Source organism: Aphanomyces invadans, assembly GCF_000520115.1.
Source record: "Aphanomyces invadans strain NJM9701 unplaced genomic scaffold supercont1.213, whole genome shotgun sequence".
Classification (NCBI taxonomy): domain Eukaryota; phylum Oomycota; class Saprolegniomycetes; order Saprolegniales; family Verrucalvaceae; genus Aphanomyces; species Aphanomyces invadans.
The window spans coordinates 9,315-9,853 of record NW_008580358.1 but is presented as its reverse complement, the minus strand read 5'-3'; the positions used below and the strand labels follow the sequence as shown (position 1 = coordinate 9,853).

Here is a 539-nt window from a genome sequence, read left to right as displayed (position 1 = left end):
ACCGCGCCAGGGAAATAAAGCCACTTGCAATTCAGACCCCAAGCAGCAACAACACCCCACGCACAGCTACCAGAGTTTTGTCACGTGATTGGTAAGCGATGGGTAGAGACACTCAAGTTTCTCCTGCTGAAAATGGCGCCATTTTGGCCTTCTGCAAGGCCGGATACTCCAATCGGGCCATTGCATGCGAGCTCGGAAGGTCCTAGGACGTCGTGAGATGTTATTTACGCGACCCAGAGACCTACGGCACGAGATACAACGGCATGAAGCCAAAAATACTCGTTGGCAGTGCGTGCCGACTATTGCTGCGGGAAGCCTCCAAGGTCGGATCATCCACGCGACTGCCCTGAATTTGGATGCCTCACTCCGAACCTGTCAACGGCGCCTGCAACAAAGTCCAAATCTCAATTACGAGAAGCGGAAGCACATGCCAAACCTCCAAGCCAAGCACAAGGTCGGGCGGTTGGAGTATGCCAAGCGCCACCTCCGTGAGTCAACCAATTGGACTGAAATCATCTGGTCCGACGAGAAGAAGTTCA

General features: G+C 53.6%; 1 protein-coding gene across 1 annotated transcript; it reads left to right on the top strand.

Moving 5' to 3' along the window:
• Positions 1 to 427: 427 nt before the first annotated feature.
• Positions 428 to 532, top strand: H310_15189 (hypothetical protein; the record flags this gene model as incomplete). Its single annotated transcript, XM_008883174.1, has 1 exon — positions 428 to 532. A coding segment is annotated over one exon (105 nt), but the record flags the coding sequence as incomplete, so codon positions are not given.
• Between the last annotated feature and the right edge of the window lie 7 nt (positions 533 to 539).